The sequence below is a fragment of the Lissotriton vulgaris genome, unplaced genomic scaffold (assembly GCF_964263255.1).
Source record: "Lissotriton vulgaris unplaced genomic scaffold, aLisVul1.2 SCAFFOLD_3114, whole genome shotgun sequence".
Lineage (NCBI taxonomy): Eukaryota > Metazoa > Chordata > Amphibia > Caudata > Salamandridae > Lissotriton > Lissotriton vulgaris.
The window spans coordinates 36,018-56,444 of NW_028253423.1; the positions used below are offsets into that span (position 1 = coordinate 36,018).

General features: G+C 41.2%; 1 protein-coding gene across 1 annotated transcript in view; it reads right to left on the reverse strand.

Moving 5' to 3' along the window:
• Window positions 1–544: 544 nt before the first annotated feature.
• LOC147660960 (plastin-3-like) overlaps window positions 545–20,427 on the reverse strand; it is a gene marked incomplete at its 3' end in the record, with an annotated part of 143,628 nt that continues 123,745 nt past the window's right edge. Inside the window, exons 3-6 of the mRNA XM_086951408.1 lie at window positions 17,102–17,231; window positions 13,491–13,623; window positions 836–917; window positions 545–710 (exon numbers count right to left, since the gene is read on the reverse strand). Coding sequence (XP_086807534.1) covers window positions 545–710; window positions 836–917; window positions 13,491–13,623; window positions 17,102–17,231 — 511 coding nt within the window. The remainder of the gene's footprint in view (window positions 711–835; window positions 918–13,490; window positions 13,624–17,101; window positions 17,232–20,427) is intronic.

Below are 20,427 nucleotides of genomic sequence, written 5' to 3' on the forward strand. Positions count from 1 at the left end.
GTATATAAAACAAAATTAAATCCAGAAGAAGAACCACCTGGCAGTGCAGGAAAGACTTTAGATATGCCACAGTATGCCTCATGGATGAAACGACCATTAGCATAACTCGTGGTCTCGTGTTAAAACAAGCGAACTCCAGCTTATCACCACCATCTTCCTCCGAGGCGAAGCAGAAATGCCTCGGAGAAAGCAGCGTCATTTTCTGATTCGGGCGTGGTTTTCTTGCTCTCCTCTTCCCATTGGCTGGAAGGTAAAATTCCAGCCAATGGGAAGAGGAGAGCAAGAAAACAATTAAGAAGCGAAAAAAAGACGCCCCCGAATCGGAAAAAGACGGTCCTTGAACAGTGACGCACCTCTCCTCCAATGGCTGGCCTCCATTTAGGAAGCCAGCCAATGGAGAAGAGGGGCGGGTTCAAGCCCCACTCTAGAAAACATTAAATCTCTGAACGAGACTGTGCAAAAGCAGCCTACGGTCCTCGACCTAACAAAAAGGGTCTCTTGTTTATTCAGACTTAATCTTCAAATTTTACACAGTTTGACTGACCTTCATTCCTGCTTATTTCTATATCCGCAAACAGCCCAATTTTAATAATCTGCCATAGGAGACCGGATACAAGATGAGGTTTGCCAGCCTTGAGGTCCTCCGCTCCAATGTTGACAACATGACACCCAATGGCTGAAGCAGAGTTCAGGGCCAAGTTCAAGTTTTCCTGTGAAAGATCAAGTTACATGAATCTTAGTGACTTCAATAACCAGATTACTAGTAAACATTTATCAATGTATATACGCCTTTACAATTAAACGTTCTCAAATTAAAAGACATTTATAATGGTACCTGAATTGTAAAAGGGGTTAGTTTTTTCTTGTTGATCGCTCTTTCATCAATTGTGTCAGCAACTGAGAGGTTGATCATTTTACTATCAGAAAGTAAACAGGATTAAATTAGTAGAGTAACAACTAAACAGATTTGTTTTACAACATGCGTCCATAGACACATAACCCATAGACTAAACTATTATACAAATTAATGGTAAACAAGAAAGCCATGACAGAATATCTATCTTACCACTTGAATACTGGCTGCACATATTTACAATACATATAGTCTGTAGGCAACCCCATATTTGAAGAAAGCATAATTAACATGATCAAACACTATCTTTGTCAAATGTCACCAGACAAACCTATTTTACAGCCATTTAAAAGCAGCAAATGTTGTGCACCGATAGAATGTAAAAAGAAATTTTGCATTTCATATATTCATCATTAGCATTGAAATCAATACATTTTACACACTCACTGCTTGCTTAGAATAAATTGTAGAGCCTGCGAAACAGACTACCTAAATCAATCACTTATGTTTAGAGCAAGATTTTGTACTGCAGTATTCCAAAGGAAATTGTGTTACTCCAGAGAAGTGATCAGTGACCTTGGTATTTTGGAGGAGTTTGGAGGTAACAAGCATTCACAAAGCCTATAGATAGTGTCTATATAATGGGAGTACAAAGTCACTGGCACGGCCAATGCTAGTTTGTAAAGAAAGGAAGGCTAGCCAGCAAATATGGCAAATATGTAATGTGTGCTTACTTAACTCAGAGTGATATTATGTAAGGAATCTGCAGCACCCAGAAAGACAATGAAACTTTTGCTTCCAAAGACCAGAAGCTCTTTTATTATCGACAACATAGCAGGCATTCAAGAACTACCTCAAGGTGATTGTTTCGGTCATAGTGCTGACAGCTTTGCGGTTCTGTTTTTTCCGTTACCTGTCTGGTGACTTTCTGCTTTCAAGAGACCGCATCAGCAAACTTCTTCCAAGAAAGAATCCGCGTGAGGTTAAAAAAAAGCATGCTTGCACGAATACAGTCCACAAACTCATTCACACAAAAAGGTACTAATTCACACAAAAAAAGTTTGTGTGAGTGTGTGAGTGTCTCGAATCTAAAGAATGGGAAACCGAAGTCCTTTCAAAGTCATCTGGCGCAAGACCAGCAAAACGAAATCAGCTGCTGCTGCCCAATGAACCTGAATGACGAGGAAGCCAACCAATAATAAGTAATGAGTGGGGTGTAAGCTCTTTTTAGATTTTTTTTTTTTACAAGAAACAACAAATCTCAAGCGATAGCACAGTCTCAGGTGATACTTAAAAAGGAACGTGGCACCCATGTTACATCATGTTTGCAGGATTTTTGCAGTGGCAATTCCTAAAGCACCACTGAGGGACACAACCACCATTGAAAGGGTGCCTGGAACAGAACAACAAAATGAGACTACACCTCAAATGATGCAAATTTTACGTTCTCAGACTGCCTCATATGCACTCATTAACTAGTGCACAGGCCTGCCCCCTTGACAAAGGTGTTTCATGGGAGGGAAAGTTGGAGGGAGTGGTGTGCTTACCCGCATGTTTGGTGATGGAAAAACATCTTGCTTCAGTGCAAGACGTAGTAGGAATCCTTCATGGAGAAGTTAGGGACTCCAGACGCGTGTATAATCCTGTACTAAATTATTCTAAACATTCTGGCATGCAGTGCATGAAATGCTTCAAATTCATTCTAGTTTACATGGGGAGGCTCCACTGAGGAGTAACACTAAAATTAGGATGGGGCTCTCACTTCTTTTGGTTGAGCAGGTCCACAGCAGGTACTGGGTAAACCAAATACATACTACTGGAAGGAACTCTGAAACACTTCAAAGATTTTCAATCAAGATATGGTATGCTGACCATTTGGAGATGGCGGTATCTTCAAATTGCCCTTGGTCTTAAATCTGTTTTAGGGAAAGTACCATATAATCCCACTTCCTACCCAATAAAGTCATATCTATATAAGTGGTATCATCATCAAAGGTCATATCCATGCTGTATGTGACATTCATAGTCACCTTTTTGCTTCCCCTACATCTTCAGAAACAACAGCAGGACAGTATCACAAGAGCATATAGGAGGGGAATTCAATCCTAGGATATCATGGAGATGGACAAAGGGAAGAAGATTAAAGCTTAGCTTTTTTAATGTTATCTTTTGGTGGCACTGGACGCCACAACTACTACATCAGTTTAATTTAAACCCTAAATCTAGCTGTTGGCAATGTCACCGGAATGGAGGGGTGTCTTGCATTTTACTTGTTCTCTGTTCAGTCCCTTTGGTGGCATGCTACTGGATAGACGTACATGAGGAAATGAAATCTGCTTGTGGGTATAACATTCCCCTCAAAGCATACATGGTGGTGTTGCTTGATATTTCAGGAATCCTGGGGATGATCTTGCACTAGTGTAGATGGCTTGCAATGGCACAGACCGTGCTCAAGAGGCGTAGTCAGAAACCTCCAATGAGGGACTTTAGGTAAAGGGACTTGGATAGTTTGATACATTCATAGTTTTATGGTACCTTCTATATTTCTTCAAATCTTTAGCATTCATTGGAAAAGTGTTGTATGTTAGATTAAAAATTAATTATGGGTTCCTTGCTTATTAATATATAGGTTGGCACCTCAGACTTCTTTCTACATTCCAACGTCAGGCCGTTGTATTGACTTTTCCATGTCTTTGTGAAAAGCTGTAAAATAAGTCATTTTTTCCTAATATTAAATTTGTTCTGTAATAATTATGCATGATGGGACCTGGCTTCTTTACTTATACCGCACACATGTTTCTTTAAGTAATTGAGCATGGATTTTCCCATGACACTTATAGTGATGTAGATAATTAAAGACGGTATACTTAGATTGCCAAATACCGGGTTCCTTATAGGTTAAGTCAGCCTTTTGCAATATTGTAAATAATTGCCTTTTCATTTTATTGATTCAATTGTACTAGGTAGTATTGACATCACAGTGCATTTTAAGCAGTGTCCTTTCTTTGGGGTTGTATCCTAGTTCCATGTATTAATTCATTTGTTAGCAATATTCCATGTGCTTTTTTCCGTTGACTTTCATCGGCCAGATGTAAGTTTATTTGCATTTGTTACTTTCTAGTTTCTGAACATGGAAATGATTCGAGAATGCCGAGCTGTGTTTTAGGCTTTTGCTGTCTAGTGTCTCAAGCACACTCTGGAAATTTCCAGCATCTATAACATCCATCCATTAATAAAGCATATACATCTGTCCACGTGGAAGTCGTTAAATTATGTTTAAGTTGTGCATCTTTTTAAATGCACGGAGAGGAGAACTCTGGACTAATACCATCTCAGGACATAGAGCTTTGCTGTACTAGGCCATGATGTAACCACAACGTAGTGATTTAAAGGGTCTTTTGCTCAATTATTAGGGCACCGTAATAGTAAATGTTTCAGCGATAGACTATTTGTTTTTACTGTTAGTTGTCCGGGGGTACACAATCTTTGGCCAAAAACCAGCTCTACAAGCAAAAGAAAATGTCAAGCACAGCATGGCTGTTTGTGTGAAGGAAGTATGTACTTTCCCTTTGAGCATATGGTTAAATAATAAATCTCAAGTATAGTACTGTCAAGAATGTTAATTAGTTCCTGCTAATATCCTTCGCAGATTCATTTGGTATATAATTATTGGAACTGAAGCAGCAATTGTATTAACTTGGAAGCCAACCGAAATTGCACTGAACATTTGCTGAAGTCTGGAACTAGATTGCAATTCAATTGCTTTAGCAACTTTAGTCAAATAGTTGAACAGTGACCTTAGTTGTGCAGTCCTCATTAGGTCTCGCCTACGCAGCACACACGCGTTGCATAGGAGAGACACCTTTAGCCATCGGCACTACTTTGGGGGCAAAAACGTGCACGGGTTGTATTGCTTGCAATGGCAACGCGTGCACGTCTGGCGATTACCTTGCGGGAGTGCGCAGCGCCATATGGTAGCACCATATGGTCGCAATCATCGCGCCTTGCTGCACGCTCGCGCAAAGAATTCACGCAGGCCCCCTGCTACCGCGCTTGCTTGCTTTTTAAAAGTCAGTGCCGGTCACAACGTGCGGTGCATAGTTCACTCAGGGACTTAAGCAGGTCAAATTAGTGAGTCGGTGAGCCGAAGCGACATTTGTTAATAGCCCTTCAACAAATTCTGAAAGAGGCCTTGTTATTTTTTCTGCATCACATTCACTACTGCATCATACTCCCGGGTAGAAATGGACTACATGTTTTGTAAGTAAACTGAAAAGTAGACTAGTTCACACACATTTTCTAAGATGTTATTCCCACACTTGACCACAGCCGAAAGGTCACCACAGGTGCAAGTTATTACTAAATGCATGCTGTCCTCCAAGTACCTTTCTGTGAGCTTACTGAGCATGTGTACAGTGAATGATCGCTCTCTGGGAAAAGCAAGAAATAAGCTTAGATTTGTAGTCTACTTACAATTACATAATTGACGTCATACAGTGCGGTAAGAGTCATTTAAGAATGTAATTTTGCCGAAGGGAGGTGTTTCCAAAGCAAGTAGCATTCGCAAATGCAGAAATTCCTACAGTGCCACTTAGGCACTCAGAGGAAATACGCAAAGGGTGAGTATGTATGTCGAGATTACTGGGTGGAAGTCTAAGCTCCAGCGCACACAACACTGAAATTGTCCAGGTTGTGCAACAACTGTAATGACCGAAGAGCATTTCGAATACGGTACTGGGCACTGAATAACCTATGGCAACAGTTCTTAAATTTGGACTTCTGTGGACCCCCACTTAATCATTTATCGAACCCAGGGAGCGCCACTGAATCATTATTAGAAAAGGGGACCCACACCATGTCATTACTGGAAGCCAGACACCGGCCTAAGCATTTGCAGTGCAGACCCTTTTTAATTGTAAAATTGTAAATTTTTATTCTTTATTCTTAAACACATCATTAATCTGTAACAATTACTTTTCCAAGCAGGCACGGACCCACTGAGTGCACTTCATGGACCCCAGGGGTCCCAGGATCTTTGGTTAAGAACCACTGACCTATGGAAATCACTTTGTTCAGGTTAGTGATGAAAAACGGACTATGTAAGGTTATTTGCATTTCAGCACCTCTACCACATTCTGCGAGTAGGTCAATTGCTTTGTCCATATGGTACCATATATATATATATATATATATTACATTGTCTGCACACCTGCCCAAATGTGGTCTATTGTAAAATGCTCTTAATTCTTTCCTTCAATTATGTCAGTCTATTGTAAAATTGCACAAGTGAGTGTCTGCCCCTCACTTTAACATTTGTGCTGAAGCTTAGATGAGTGTCTTGTACAAACTGCCTTATTAAAAGGCCTAGCATGCCACAGCTACTGTGGATCATGGCTTTTTGTTTGTAAATCCATTGCACTCTGGATGAGTCACCCCAAAGAGTACAAGCATTGGCATAGCCAATAGGTCTCGCATTTGGGACCTTATACGTGTTTTGCCGTGCAACAGTTGGTGTTGTTGCACCGAGGATATTCTGCTGCATAACTAAATACTTAAACGGTCCAAAAAGCTAGACCTATTGGCTATGCCAATGCTTGTTTTTTTAGTGGCCATGAATTTCACATATATTGTGACTGAACTATTCTTTTATTTTCCCAGTGGCACTTTATAACTTGGTGATGCTAGACTTTAAGGGTGAATGTACTTGAACTAGGCTGCATTTAAATTGCTTTCGAGAATGTACACGTTGGTGCAATATATGAATTAATAACTCACATTTTGAAAAATAATAGCTGTGCACTTTTTATGCTTGTGATTTTGATAAATGAATGTTTTCTAGAAAGTTATTGCCCTCAATTGATTGCTGCATGGCCGTAATATGCGGATAGATGTTTTGTTTATTTCTTGTTCCCCCTTGCTGCAGATAAATCTTGACATTTGATTACCTGATGTTGAATTTTTTTAAGGCGTTTATGAAATAAATGGCAGTTAGGTTGGTAAATAGGAATGTTATCGACCTTTGGTAGAATACTTTAAAATGTCAAAGTATTTCTATGTAACCGAAGGTTGCAGCATTGCCTTAAGAGGACTATCAAGGCAATGGATCAAACATGATAACACTGGACTTCAGGAGGGGTGCAACATGATAAATGGAATCCAGTGTCTGATTATTCTTAGTTCAAATCACTGGATGAGAGATGGTGGTAGGAGTTGGAATGAGCTCTTAGTTTAACAAGGAATGTTGTTGCTATTTAAATGTCCTCGGTTTGTATTGCATTTAATCGTGATTTTGACTGAGATATAGGTTTTAGAAAAGGGGTGATTCGGTGCTCATGACGAGCTCAGCTCAGCTCAGCTCAGCTCGTCATGAGGCACAGTGCTAGTGTGCTCATGACTAGCTGAGCTTGTCATGACCACACCCATTTCTATTAGGGCCCAGCACAGGAGAGAAATATCTCAAGCAGCCAAGGTGTTAAGGCATGCCTGATCAATTCAAATGCTTCCCAGGCCAATGTCCAGAAAAGCATCAATTTCTATTTTTAAGCAAATGTGAATGTGACCAAGGAATTAGCTGAGTGGGTGGAGGATGCAGAGGGTCGTGCTGGACGTAACAACCTATGCTTAGTGAGTTTTCTGGAGGGGTGCGAGGGCACATCCATGGACAAATTCATTCCACATTGGCTGCGATAGCTCCTAGCTGCGGAATCCCTCTGTTTTCAAGAAGGACCCTCCCCCTCAACGGGTAAGACCAAGGTCTGTGATTGCGAAGATTCCTAATTTCCTCGACCGAGACGCAATCCTTAAATATACCTGGAGTCCCGAAAAAATCCTCTTGGACTTAAGTTCCACCACGATTTTACTAAAATGGTTCAGCAACAGCGCCAATCCATCATAGCTGCAGAGAGACTTCTAAGAGATCTCAAAATTCAATAAATGTTGCTGTACCCTGCCCACTTGCAGGCTCTCTTTAATTCTAAAAAGATATTCAACTCCCATCACGAGGATAGATGAGACCGTGAAATTGAAGCCTCACATTTCACTGCAGATTAACTCGCACTCATCCCCCGGTGACAGACACAATCTGCCCGCACAAGTCCTGGGCGGCGGTAGTGAGTCCAGGGGCACAGCGCTTCCCTTCCACAGAGCGTCACAGTGCCTTAGCAGCCCCCAGGCGGCGGCGGTGATGCTTGCAGGATTACAGCGCTACGGCGGCAGTGAATGAGAACAGATAGTGTTGTCCTTATGAATTCCCCACGAAAACAGTTCTTGAAGCCAAAAACCTCACAGGGGCAACTTCTATATAAGAAACGTGGGGGGTCTTGATGAATTTGGCAGAGGCAGTCTTTACAGGGTTGTAGACCCCAGGCAGTTCTTATGAATGCTGTGGAGACACCCTGGAGATGTTATTTCCAGTTCTCCATCGCAGGGCGGGATCAGCAGACAGTAAGGCAGCTCCGCAGGTTGTGGGGCAGCAGTTCCTTGGAGCAGTCAGCCTCATTCTCAGTGGCAATCCTCCTGCGCAGCAGTCCTCACTCCAGCAGGGGTTCTTCCAGGTCTAGCAGTATAAAAAAAAGATGTGAGGCCAGGACCCTCCCTTATATATTCTACAGACCAGTTACTGGAAGGTGGAGGAAGTCCCTGGAAGGGTCTGGAGGCAGGGGCTTTTGAAAGAGTCCAGGGAGTTCAGGGATGTTCCCTGCCTTTCATGATCTGGCTGCCACAGTGACGAGAGACAGGGCTGTTAAGGCTACAGTGGGCAGCCCATCCAAGGGGAGAAAGTGTGAATCACCACTCCCACCTCCAAACCCAGGCAGCTATCATTATGCAGAAGGGAGGAGGGAGTCTACAGTTCCCAATCTAAGTGTAGGCGGGAAAAGGTCCACGTTCTAAAAGTGGGATTCCTAACGTAGTAGTGGCCAATCCCCATATATCATTGGAAAGGGTTCCCCGCCCAGAGTCCAACAAGACCAAACATGACAGACTTATTAGGTCCCTGTCAGAAATTATCCCATAAGGTGGGTTCCCAATGTTAGCCTATGGAGGGTTAAGCCTTACTGCGATATCAGGGGCTTGTGGCAGATATGCCAGCGTCACAAGATTTTAGGGGAGAGCACCTGCACCTCAGCACTATTTAGCAGTGGTGAGGCGCCCAGAGTCCTAAGTCCAACAAAATGTAAAGTAAAAATGGGAGGTGAAAGGGCAAAAATGTAGGGGAAGACCACCCTAAGGATAACGGATCCAACACTGGTCATGAATAAATCAACAACACTACTGGCCCTGCTGGTGGCATGGAGTGCAGGCTTTGATAATATTGATGAGGACGACTTCAGGGCCCATCGTGGTGCGGCGTCTTCTCAGCTTGGTTTGATTCAGTTAAAATATCTGCACAGAGCTTACTAAACTAGTGGACGCTGCTTTTGGCGGGGGGGACATCTACTCTTGGGGAGGTTCTTGCCTGCGATATTACACTGGACCCCAAATTACTCCTACTGCATTGCACAAACAGTATTGGCGGAAACTGATACAAATTTAATCTGCTGTTCCTAGGTCTCACATTGCTAGCCTATGGAAAGCAATAGGGGCATTGAAGAGGGATGGAACACTGTATGGGGCTGGAGGTAGCAGTGCTCCAGGCTCGGGGTTGTCCACAAAAACATTGGAAGATATGGCTACATTGGGCAGATTATAGAGGTTTGGTTCTGAACCCTGTTCGCACTGTAGCACTCCAACTCAATACCTAAACAAGACAATTTGGTCTAGAGGCTTATGGAACTGAAAAGGAGACCAGTTTTACCTCTATATAGAGGCATTGTTAATTATATATGTTAGGTGGGCGGGCAGTCGGGTAGACCATGTGCAGGTTCATGTGTTTATATTGTTCTGAGATTTTCTACAATAATGCTTTCTATATGTACGAGGGCCATACTGGTCCCGCTTTGTAACAAACACCCAATCAAATGTGTTGTGAAGAAAAAACGAAAAAAAACACCCTTAATCATATAAAGTGAAAAGAGAGTGCAAGAATAGGTTTAACACATAAATCTGTCCCTACCAAAATGCAGATAGGCACCTAAACTGACAGGAACTTCCCAAATATGTCCGAATTAATGTGAAAATAGTAAATTAGGAAGGTCTGCAACAAATGGAAATTGAGTTACTACAGATTTTTAAATAAACTGAAATTCCCTACAAAGATATTTATGGATGCAGTAGATTTTCTTTGAGTCCGTTTCGACAGTCTATATTTTATCAGAATGTATACTTTCATGTGGAACTTCCTGCAATGGAAACACCTGCAAGTGTGCGTGTAAAATTTTATATGGGCATATTGCAGCAACCTTTTTTACAGAGGGGATCTAAGTGACATCAAATAGACAATGAGAGTAAAGCTCAAGTAGTGTATATCACTCAGAACCAGAGGTGAACATTTTTTTTTCACTTTTTACCCACCTACATTTGCGTGTTATGTATGGACTTAAAAATCATCTGTCCCTTGGGATTAACTGGGAAGCCATACATAACATGGCCGCACTTCAAAGTCCAAAAAGCTGAACAAACAAAGAAGAAACCATGGACTCCTGCTAGCCCTATGCACCCTATCACTCATTATGTGTATCCTCTCCTCCAGATGATGTGCTCCTTGCTTTCCAGAGCTGCTCTGACACGTTCTCGGAGAGCCCTGCCAGCCTGGAATTCCTTTATGTCATAGCAACAAATAACGAGCCCATATCAGTGAGGTACAGGATTTAGAAGCCACCCATGCATTCGTGCTAATGGCCCTCTGTAAAAGCCATTCATAACAAAATCATAATAATAAATTGAGCATGCAAATAATTCCAAAGCTTAGAGAAGCAGAAGTTACTTCCAGAAGGAGATAACAGATCATAATTTACATGCCAAATATATCTTTTGAATGCACAGCCTACATTTCCTCCAATAGGATATAAAAGTGAGCATAATTTTCATTTTTACTATCTCATTTGAATGTACAAGCATAAAGAGAGACTGACACATGCATGGACATAGCGAAATATCAACCTTGCAATGTGGCAGGAACAAACTATATTGGATCAGACCACAGCAACTCAAAAACCTCAAAAGCAGGGATGCTTAATTATTCTTTACACTGCGTAAACATAGGTGTTTTTGTGAACATAACAAGAGTTGCCTAATTCTAGGATATAGGGCCATATGTGCGAACACATTTGTCCATAGACACAGAATGGGTAAACCCCTTTGATACATCTGTCCCCTAGATTCCAAAGATAATTTCACATGTCTGACAATTCAGAGTTATACCCAATTCTATGGATTGCATTATTTGCCCACGGAAGAAGCAAAACATATCTTCCCTCTCAAGATAGAACACTAGTAAATGATGCAGAATACTCATATGAAGTAGATGTCAGTGGCATGTCACCCTAAGCTTCCATTCATAGCGTGACTAAATAAATAGCATATAGCTATTTTTATGGCAGATTTCCTTCTGTGATTCAGGGTCCCAATAAATAAATCAACAATCAAATCAACTGACTTGCACTTGCAATGTGAATGGAAACTGGAGGTAACTAAGCATAGCCAAAAAAACATTGGGATAATAGATTAGAGAGTAAAGGATTATAAGGCATTTAGCAACGAACTTGGAAGAAGAGCATGACAGAAATAGTAAAAGAAACAAGTTGCTTAGCTCCCATACATTGAGATTTCATGTCCATTTCAATATGTTGACAACTATTTGACTGCCCATGATCGTAGAGTAAAAGAAGTTGAACACAGGGGTGTGAATTGTGTGCCGTATGCATAAATACCCGAATTGTGAAATACAATTTTTAATGCTTTCTATGTCCCAGGCGGGGCTAGTCACTCGTTTACATCACTGCATGTATAGCGATTATGAAACAAAGAAAATGCGGTCTTTCTTTGGGACAATGTAAAAGGTTTATTTTGAGGCTTTGTAGGAACTTCCACTCCATTAGGCAATGAAGTGGTTTAAGACACTTACAGTTTGAGCTGGTGCGGTAGGTAGGAAACATGTAGACATAAGATCTTAACTATTGGTATTTGCAAGCACTGTCAATAAGTATTTCACAAGGCACAACATTTTTCCTGCAGGAATTTGCAGGCTTTTACCAAACTTTCCTACTCAATCAAAAGTGGGTTGAAGGATCCACAAAATTATCTATAGACTAAAACTGCGCTGCTCCTTTCATATTAAGGTGACATTTATAATGAATAATTAACTCTGTAAATGATGTCCCAGATGCAACTTTTTTTTTTAAAAACCCTTAACCTTTTTACCCGACATGTAGGATGCATCAGGCATTGTGCTTTACCAGTCACCTAGCTCTGCTACCTCATCATTAACCTAATTTGGCTGCCATCAGAAACTATAAAATAGGACCGATCGGTCCTTGAAACTCAACAGCAGAAATGAGTTGGTAATGCTTGTAGTGAGAAAACTAGCGGACTGCAACAAAATGAACACTCATTTAGTATGGAGAGTAAGAAAAACTAGGAGCCCCAAAGGACCCCTCCAAGCAATCAAACTGGTGATCAGTTATACAGAAATGTTAAGAGTGGCCTCTAGAAATGTGAGCACCATTCAGGGACGAACTACACATGTCTTGTGATACAGTATTACACTTATTTGGGATAAATGCGCATATAGGTAAAGCTTATGATCAAGGAACATTATTAGAATTTACCGAAGAGGTTGATCTAAGGGGAATTTAAACTGGGTAGTGTTTTTGCGCCCCAGATCATTAAAGTTGTGTACCAATCTGGACAGGAGAAGGACATAATAGGCAGTGTTAAGTAAGGGGTATATCATTCTAGCAATTGTTCCAAAATGCAGCCTGGCATAAATATTCTACCTTTGCCAATGTTGATTAAAAGGTCTTGTATTGAGAATTAGAAGAAGGAGTTAATTAGACAAGGCTCAGCCAATTATGTAAATAACACATTTTTATGGTGGGTAAAGAAGTTAATGAATTTTCTTCAGATTTCTTGTTTAAATAGATAAACTTGACCAATGAAACAATGGGAGGTACTATTAAGTGAACCATCAAACAAGCACCAACACTGGTCTTTATGAGTAAGAAGTGAATCACTGTAAATCACAGGGTGGGTAACTCAGGAGGTGGAAAGGATTTCTAATCTTTCGTCTCAGATTAATAGGCTGTCTATTCTTAAGGATGACTGGAGGCAAAGAAATTAATAGGTTTGAGCAAAGCTAGCAGTAGATGTTGAAGAGAAGGGTGGAGTGTTGGTTACACAGAAATTGTGGTAATGAGTTTCCCCACTGTCGAGCAGATTCACCAAAACAAGTATCAGCCGTCACTGGGGATACGCAAAGCCACAGCCAATGATTGGAAGAGTGAATGTGCACGGCCTCGCTTGCAGGTGTAGAGGCAGTATCAGCAGACAGTCCAGCCATGCTGACCCCGACCAAAAGAGTCATTTACTGCTCGTCAATCCACAGCCCTACCATTACACCCACCTCCATCTAGCCCTGGACCCCAGCTCTGTACAAGGTTAAGATTTTTGGGGTAACGCATTACACATGGCCAATTATATGTTCAGCCTATCAACAGTAATACAAGATGTATTTCAAAAACCCAAATGCCCATCAGCTTACCATAGTACGATCCCATCTCCAACAGCTTTGAATAAGTCATTTGTGTTTGGGTTCATTGGAAGAACGTGCTTGCAATCAGGATCGTTCTCTAAGGCTTTGTTTATCCAATTAACGAAGGCATATTTTTCTTCCTCTATAGTAAAGAAAAGAAAAAAGTACTTGTATTAGATTTGCAAAAAAATATGTGCCCATTCATTGAAGGAAGACCATTTGTCGAAATAAAGTCCCTTTGACAGAATTCAGGACCTGTGCCACATATACCAGTTATTGACTTCTGGCTTGTCACAGACATTGATCAACAACTGCCTCCAAATGAAGAATCTGTGCTTGCAGCGGGATACTAACAAGATACATAGAGGGTCTCTCTTCAGATTAAAACAGAAGTCTGAATTAGTATGAAATGATTAAAAGGCCCTGCTATTACCTGGTTGCTGGTTTTAGACTCCCATCTCGGTCATTTGGACTGGTCAGATGGAGCTCAACTGAAGTACATTTCACAGGCAGTCCAGAAACCGAGATGGTGGCCACATAACAGATACAAATTTCCCTTGTCCTAATATTTAAATGCCATATACCTTACTTGGTTTCCGGCTTTGTTTTTGCTTTTGAACTAGGATCTGTCCTCTCACCTGCCCTCCTCTGCAGTGTCTCTCCCAAACATATTTCCCCATACCTCCTTCTGCAAGGATTCCATGATTTCCTTTCGATAAAAACTTCATTTTGTTACTCCTGGTCTTTGCTCAATGTGTTTTTCATGAGCCCAAGTTATAAAACCCTAGCGCCTTCAGAAATGGGTAATTACCGTGGCGACCGGATTTGCTACACTAAACTCCAGCAGCAATTCTTCAATGTTATCCAAGCTTTTAGAAGGTGAAATGTTGGAGACTCGGAGTGGAATGGAAGCGAGGTATACCCATGTACTGTAACACCTAATTCGGGAAAAATGCTGGTTTACCGTTCTTTTGGGAATAACAGATAATTTGCTATGGAAGCTGTTGTGTAGTTTGTTCACTTAGTGGCTTTCCCATTAAACAGATCATTTGTTTCCTCATTCCCTACTGACGTTACTTCAATCATATTCATCGCGGGGGGGAAAAACAACTTTTCTTCATTCAATGTCCTGACCGGTTCCTGGTATTTTTCTTAAACTCACTTCTTTTTTATTTTTTCAAACATCTTTTTACCATGTCTTTTATTCTGCAAGGTGCCCATTTCTGATTTCACAAATAATATTTATAGTTTTCTTGACGCAATGTACTTCTTGCATTTCAGCTGAAACATACAAACTGAAAATACTAGTTAATCTGACGGATAACCCTAAAATGTACACACTGTAGAATGAGCATAGCAAAAATGTATCGTAAATGCAAAAAAAAAAAAAAACAAGTAGTATCAAAATGACATGCACATTAAGACAAAACAGGAGGAAGAAGCAATATAAAGTGACAGTCCGGTTAAAAAAACAAAACTGAACGAAACATGTAAGTTACAGGATGGATAAAAAGTGATTGACGGACACGGAAATGTAAAAAAAAAATACTAAAGTAAACAGGTTTCTGGAAAAGCATGGGAAAATGCAAAAGATAGGCACAGAAGTCAAAGTACAGCCAGTGATGGCATACTACGTTTGGACAACACAATGCAAAGAAACATCGGAGTATTGAAGTAGCCATGTACTGCTGGAATTTGCGATACTCCAACCTCTAAGTTTAGCTGAGGCGATGTTAAAAGTGGTGGAAAGGGAGAATCATGAATGTGTAAAGTGTGTGCTGATCAAGAAGTATCCAGGTTAAAGACTGTCTTTCTAAGCCAGCTACAAAATTCTTCTCTTTCCATGACCTTTGATTTAGTCCTTCGTACCACTGCCTAGCACACCCCTCCTGCAGACAGGCACATCCAACAGCTATAAAGACCTCTCTCATTCAAAACACTGAGGTTGTGCCACGTCTTTGTGTGACCACAGCAATGTAGGCAGATACCACACCACCACTTGAGAAGTTGACAGGAATCACCACCCGAGCAGGAGCACATTAAGTATGAACTAAAGAGACAGGAGATTCCCTGCACTTGACTAAAACACCCTGGTGATCACTCTACCGAGCAGCTCCAAGGGGTGGAAACTGGCACCTCTCAGGATGTACAGACTAAAAACAGCTTTGTGGAGCTGGTGAGCGTACAGCCCAAAGTAACAGAAGACTTCAGGAACAAACAGGGAGTATGCTGGCAGTAGGCAGCCAATACAGCAGCCAGCTCAGGATTACGTGCAGACAGAGCATTTCTGGAGTAGAGGGAAGGCAGCCCAGAGGGACAATGGTACCATGTAGTCTAGAATTGAGCTCTTGGACTGGAGTGTGGCACATAGAGGTGCTGGAGCAGTGATTAATTTAGAAACTTTTCTCTCCAGATAGATGGGTAATTTGGAGACACTGAGGGCGTTCGGTGGAGAACTTAACCAGCATGATTTACCAAGGTTCGGAATGTGCACCATAAACAAAAATTCTAAGCAATGGCTTTCAGCAGTTTGTCAAGCTCTAAAACTGAACACAAGCACGGGACACAGAAATTGACGATCCATCTGTTGTCACAGGAAGTGGATCGGACACAGTAGGACAGCAATAAAGGAGATGATGAAGGACGTGTACCAAAACAAATGTAGGATTCACAATGGAGACTAAAGTAAGTACCCAAGCAAACAAATGCAGAACACATGATGGGCAAAATGGATTAACTGATCAATAGGGAAAAATCAGGGTGGAAGTCAGGGAGACTTAGGGAAAAAAAACACTGACTTAGCACCGTCATGCCTAAAACAGCTCAAATGAAGAAGGGAGATCAAGAAGGAATGTATTTGCCACTATTTAACAAATATGGGCCTGCAGGCTCAACTGGAAGATGACTACCTGAAAGAGTTGATGCCTCTTGAGGGAATAATCCCTCTACAAAGACAACTGCACCAGACAGACTATTCACAAGGAAGGAAGAAACAAAGCAAGTGGATGTGATTCACGGCTAGTGACTCAAAGAGTCTGGGACCAAAGACATTATACTATAGGCAACTGACCAGAAACAAAATTCACCCACAAGGGGCATACATCATTGTTTTTTTCAGGACCTGAGCCCCAACACTACAGAAAATAACCAGGACATTGAAGGGGGTGGAATAGGAGGAGATATATGCAGTGTGTTCCAAGAGGCAGCAAGATGTAGTCTCCTCCAGAGGGACGATGTTCAACTCTCCTCAGACAGATTGATCAGAAATATCTAGAAATACCTACTAGAGGTCATATGGCAATAGGTGGGACTGGCTGCTGTGTCTCCTACCGTTAAGAATGAAGGTGTACTCATAGAAAATACTGAGGACTGGGCAACAGTGGGTTAACATAGGAGTTTGTTCCATTTGTTCCATACACAGAAAAAAAGGATCAGCCTGCAAGTGAAGTGGCAAATGTAAAACATACAAGGGAGTTACTTTATAATAATGTTATCTGCAAATAATATAACGCCCTGGACTTAAAATCAAATGCAACTGGCGGGGTCCTAATGAGGTGTTTCCGTCCATGTTTTTCCTAAAGATCCAGTGTGAATGCTAGAGTAGTTTTAGTATACTGTACCAGAGTAAGAATGTTGTGTCCCTTCGCTGGACAGCTCTGACGTGCCACCAATGGCGCATATTCCCTCTTTCCGATTGATCGCTTTTCGGAACGTTTTAGCAACGTCGCTGCTTTTGAGCTCTTGGACAATCTGAAACCGGAAAGTAAAAACAGCATCAGATACATTCATAGATGTGGTATGACTTATTAATGCTGAGCTGGTATGGGTTAAGTTTGCAAAAAAGCAGTTCAGAACCTGGCCCTAAAGATTAAATAACACTTTGTAGCAAATAACGTGGAGTATCGGTTGAGAAAAGGCAGAACACTGCTTTAGAGTACTTCCCAGTCTTCAAAGACTACCCCCAAAGAAAAATACTTCAAATACAAGAGACTTCCATTTCCTTAAAAACAACATCAGTCGCTTGAGGACATCAAAGCCGTGCACCGCGTTTACTTGATTGTGTTTGGAATGAAACTAAGTCCATCAAAGTAAAGATTCTATTGCAAGCTAAGAATCGGATGTAAATGTACTCATTCTCTATTTAATGGTATTTTTGAATGAGGGCTGGATTTATGGAAAGTAGTAACCAACAGAACACGTTTCATCGAACAAAAAAACTTTACAGAAGTTCTAAAATGGCGCTTTTGAACTTTTTCGTTACTTCCCTGTAGTTTCATTAGCATGCACCAGGCCCACGACGGTGGTGCATTGTATAAATACAACTAATGTACACCAAGAAATCACATGACAAACGTCTTAAGTCATAAAACAGTCCGCACTTGGAAAAAATACCATACAAAAAACGCTACGAGAAAGTGTTTGGAGGATAAGAATAGAGATAGCAAGTCCCCATTTCGAATAGTATCCATTTCACAGAACTCCAGGAAAATAATGCAATAACGTAGGTTAATGCAAGTCATATTAACATCTGGCTGAACGAAATACAGCTGTGAGATTCATACTTTTAAAATCATAAGGCACATTCAAGTGATACTTGGGTAGAAAGAGACTATATTGCCTTCGGGCTTCCATAAGTTTGTATTCGCCCTGGAAGCGGATTTCTACAAAAAAACGAGATATGAACGAGGGCACAATTAGAAACAGGCACTTTTTGGAAAAACACGGGTCAAGAGAACCCTAAAGTATAAACGGTAACATGGTCAAATACAGGACTTGAACATTAGGTTTAAGTATTTGCACTTACTACCCTACATTGGTGAGTGCCAGAAGTTTCTTGGTCTTCCAAGTGACTGTACAAAAAGTTCCCTACAGTAACTTTGTTTTGTATTCACTGGTGTTTTGATTTTATCTGACTGGGATAAACAGAAACATGGGCATGAGTTCACCTTTATAGGTGGTCTGATATGAAATATATGTATGAAGTTACAATTGGATTTGCCTACATCAACATTAAATCAATTACAGTGCACGTTTTAGTAGAAAGGATTATGAACAGGCATGGACCGAAGTGTTCACTTTTCTGATGCTACTCTATTAATTTCGCATTTTCTGAGGACCACTGTTGCATCGTTTTCCTCCTTCAAAAATTTAACCTCCCGCCCCCTTTTCTGGTTCACATACAATAAGCAGGAGTCTTGGGAAGGGACAACCTCCTCAAACAGCCCGAGGCAGGTACTCCACACAGGTTCCTCTTAATAGGGCCAACCATAGTGAGTCAAGTCATTTGTAAGGGACAGCTAATAGTTTAGAGTAATTACGTGGCTCCCTACTCATCGATAGGTAGTTAATGTAATAGTCAACAAAAGGAGTTGCTACTCGCAGAAAGAATCTGCAACATCCAACTTGGAAGGCTATGACCAAGACTCACTTGACCCCTTCCAAAGAGACGAAAATCACTAGAAAACTCAATGCAATCCCTGAATGTTCAGAGTCTGATCACTAAAGCAGCCGTGAAGTCAATAAAAAGTTAACGGAAGGGGAAGCAAGGACAATCTGTTTACACAGACTTGACGCAATATTTTTTTCCTGAGTGAGGGCATAATTGCCCCAGTTAGGTTTAAGAGTAGAATGACGGGGTGCTCTCAGTTGTTTAAGTATACAGTCATTGAATCATACAAACTGTCCTTCCAGAAATGTAGAGGATACACTGCTACTTTCATGCTATCAAACAATGGATATACTCCAAAGACCCTTTTATAACAGCTACTCAATCTCAGAGCAGTGGAAATCAAGCATGAGAAAGGAACATAGACCTATGAACAAGGTAGACCACCAAAGATGAACCCAACAGCAAGTGTTAATTTCTACTGGGGGGCTACATAAGGGACAAGTGGATCGGATTATGCCAAATCCTGGAACATACAACAGTGACACTTTCCCCACAGTTGTCACTCGACTCATATTTTATCTTCATAGTGTGCTGGATGGCCTTTTCTCTTGGACTTTTGTGCACCTCTATACTACTTAGTGGTTCTCCAACCATCAGTCTACCTACTTTCTGTATTGCCCACCCTATCCGATCAAGGGTGACATTGGTGCCAAAAAAAATCTCCAATCTCTGCTGATGTTATGTAAAATCTATGTGGCATCATCCTTCAGATGAAAACATAGTAAAAGCCCCTGCAACTCAAAACTGCCATGCAAGAACTGCAGCTTTAATATAGCTCTTTCCGTGGTCAACCCACTAAGGCTTCCCTTCTACCCCAACCCAATTAGAAAACTCCAGTTAATCTTGGAAGCTTTGTTTCATGCTTTGCATCCATACTTAGGAGGTTGCCATCCCTCACCTCAGCTCAGGACCAGTTCTTCATTATCCATTGTATGTCCATTAAATGTAATAGAACTCAATCGCTCCATATTAAGGTGTAATCCTAAGAAAAGAGACTGCATTCAACACAAACTGGAATATAAAGCACAGATTGTTAATGCCCCAAAAGAAGCCTATAGAACAAGTTACCTAACCTTAGCAGTGTCCTTTATGGTGGCTACTCTGACTGCAGATTGCTCACTGTTCGATTCCTCCCAGGTGCCAGATTGGATCTGGAAATTTCTTCTGCAAAAGTAGCCCACACTGAAAGGTGGCGCCATCAACCTCATCTTTGTCCCACCTCCAGAAGTGACAAGCAGCTGTATGTAGGTGCCACCCATGTACATAGAGGTCAGTTTATCAACCCACTACGTCCGTGCCGTCAGACGTAGAGCAACAGACACATTAGAATGTCAACAGTGGGCAATCTCTAGCTTGAAACCACATTGTTATTGTGGTTTTATATCGCGCCTAATCACCTGCAGGTCTCTAAGCGCTTGGAAAGATGGTAACAGACAATAACTTAGCAAGGTGGAAACTGAGGTCATAGCTAGATTAGACTGTGCTCATGCTTTTACT